The sequence below is a fragment of the Mizuhopecten yessoensis genome, unplaced genomic scaffold (assembly GCF_002113885.1).
Source record: "Mizuhopecten yessoensis strain PY_sf001 unplaced genomic scaffold, ASM211388v2 scaffold11031, whole genome shotgun sequence".
NCBI lineage: Eukaryota > Metazoa > Mollusca > Bivalvia > Pectinida > Pectinidae > Mizuhopecten > Mizuhopecten yessoensis.
Window position 1 is genome coordinate 103,025 of NW_018408844.1, and position 2,661 is coordinate 105,685.

Here is a 2,661-nt window from a genome sequence, read left to right on the forward strand (position 1 = left end):
TTGCCTTTTACCTGAATAAATATTATTATTATTATTATTATTACTATTAACACGGAATTAGATTATCTAAGTCCGTGCTATTAATTATTATTATCATTATTTTTGTTTTTAATTGTACTATTGCGCACGTACAAACCCGTGTCATTATATTCGGCAAGACGAATGAGGACACTTACATAGCAGAAGCAGACGCCATTTTACAATCACATCTAGGCTATCACAAGCATAAAAAGATCAAAGCAATTTCGTCCTCGTGACTCCATCACGAGCTTGGATAAATCTATTTATAGTAACGGGAAACCACAGGAAGCAGTGGAAGATCCTCATTTGCATATTTTACTGTATTCGACCAGCCCAATGGCGGAGTTGGCTAGGCACCTCGTCATGTGTAGGCGGCTGTGATAACGTCAAACAACGATATTTCTGAGTGACTTTTGAAAAGCAGTACTGCAAAATGGTGTTCGAGTCACTGGTTGTTGATTTAATCAACAAATATCTCGGAGATTATGTTGAAAATCTGGACAGATCGCAGCTGAAGCTTGGTATATGGGGAGGTAGGTATCGAGACATCGTGACTCATGTACGTTGTGTTGACAAGTGTTTAAACACATTTCTGTGCTCATTTGTAGCAACTGTTCTTAATTTAGTCAGAGAATTGTGTCAATTTTCTCACGTTAAAATTCTTCCGTCCGCACAGCCCAAGGTAAAAGCAAATTGTACGTGAGGTCCTACTGTAGAGTTAGCTGCTGATGCTGACAGATTGGGGATCGATCTTAACTCCGGACACTCTGAGCACAGGGGTTCGTTGCACATGACATAGCACACCTTAACATACATGAACCCCTGTGCTATGAGGTTTAGATATCGGGAAAGGCCTGAAGGGTCATTCTAATTGTCCAAGTTACGGGGGCTGGACTAGCCTAGTGAATTATCCCTTGTTTGAGAGAACTTTATTTACAGGGATAAATATGTCTGGTACATGCTAACGTTAGCGCAGGCAAATTCGCCATACACCCAAATTCGCCACCCTGTGACAAAAATGACATATGACGTCATAATACATAAGATGTGACATAAATAATGTCACCATAGTCTTCAACACAGTTAAAGCCTTCAAATATTTTGACAGGAAGATCATATAAAAAGGGATTTTTTTTTATTATTAATCAAAACAGTTATGAGATATCTTGTAACACAACGAATCTTAAAAATTTGGTCTGTGCGACGAACATCTCGTCAACTTAACTCATTAATCTAAGGCCTGTTGGTAGTTATTTAGTTTAAATTCATTACATATACACATCGGCAAACCCATATATATCTCAACGCTAATATTGTAGTAAATGGTCGACTGATCATGAGCCGTCAGTGCAAGTTAATTGTTTTTCTACAAGTGTACTTTGGTACATACAATGTACTGAAGAGCCAATTAATGCTTGTTTGTGGAAATGACGCTCGGAAAGATTTGATAATTCATTTTCCATTTTCATGCAATGCATATTTAGAATACAATCAACCGGTATCTTTTTAAAAGTATTGTTTCGTCTAAAATTCAACCATCTTACAACATTTAAATCAAAATACCATCTAGAAAAGAATTTGTTGTCGGCCGGGAGGTACTGCTGTACAATCGCATGCTGATTGTACGTAGAGACTGACAGTTACCAAAGACTGATTTTTACATGAAAAGGTAAGCACATTTACAACACCTGGCCAGGCAGTCTTTCTTGAATAAGTTTTTATGCCCAAAATATTCCCATTGACGTGCAAGACGATCGGAGATGTGCATGCGACAAATTATCAAAAAGTCGGGGTGGGGGGGGCGATCGTTGAAAAGTCCTGGACCCTCTCATCCGTACCCGATAAAATATGAATGATATTGGGCAGCGATTTGGAAGTTTATATTTGTGCAGGACTGAGTCATTATTGCGTATCATGTAAATTGACATCATCTTAGCCGATACCTGCAGCCATCTTTCTCAAACAGCATTAATCAGTATCTTCAAGTTACCGAAAATTAACTTTTACAACCAGAGACGTGTAATATACGTCTCTGTTACAATTAAGAAAAGCCAGGTATTTCAATGTTTATCTTTGTTACACACACACACATTTGGAGCTGTTCGTATCAGTACGACTTGTGTAACATAAACATACAAAAAAATACATTTAAACACTTAGATTACTTGTTAATTTGTAAAAAAATTAAAGGTGACGAATCTGCCTGCACCTTTGAATAAAACCACTGAAGGCCTGATGACGTCCCAAATGTTGCTGCGTGACGTCATTCAGGCTTGTTTACAACAATGTTTTTTTATAGGCAAATCAGTCAAATCTTCTTCTGTATTGGTGCTCGTCGGCATTTTGATACATGCATATTTGGTCGAATTATTAACAGAAACCCTTACTAATGTGACGAATTGGCCTTCACTGACGTTATAGAGAAAGAATCCCCCTTCAACTTTCCTCCACTTGCCACAGTTAATGTGTTTTCATAAAGAAGGGAGGACCTATTGTATAAAGAGCAATATCCCACTTCAGAAGTGTCAGTTGATACGCTATATATAGGCCTAGATACGCTATATATAGGCCTAGATATGCTATATATAGGCCTAGATATGCTATATATAGGCCTAGATATGCTATATATAGGCCTAGATA

The 2,661-nt window shown here is 37.7% G+C and overlaps 1 protein-coding gene across 1 annotated transcript in view; it reads left to right on the forward strand.

Moving 5' to 3' along the window:
- Positions 1-326: 326 nt before the first annotated feature.
- The window catches only part of LOC110464758 (vacuolar protein sorting-associated protein 13A-like), a 46,625-nt gene continuing 44,290 nt past the window's right edge, over positions 327-2,661 (forward strand). Inside the window, exon 1 of the mRNA XM_021520127.1 lies at positions 327-554. Within this exon, the coding sequence (XP_021375802.1) occupies positions 455-554 (100 nt within the window). The 5' untranslated portion in view covers positions 327-454. The remainder of the gene's footprint in view (positions 555-2,661) is intronic.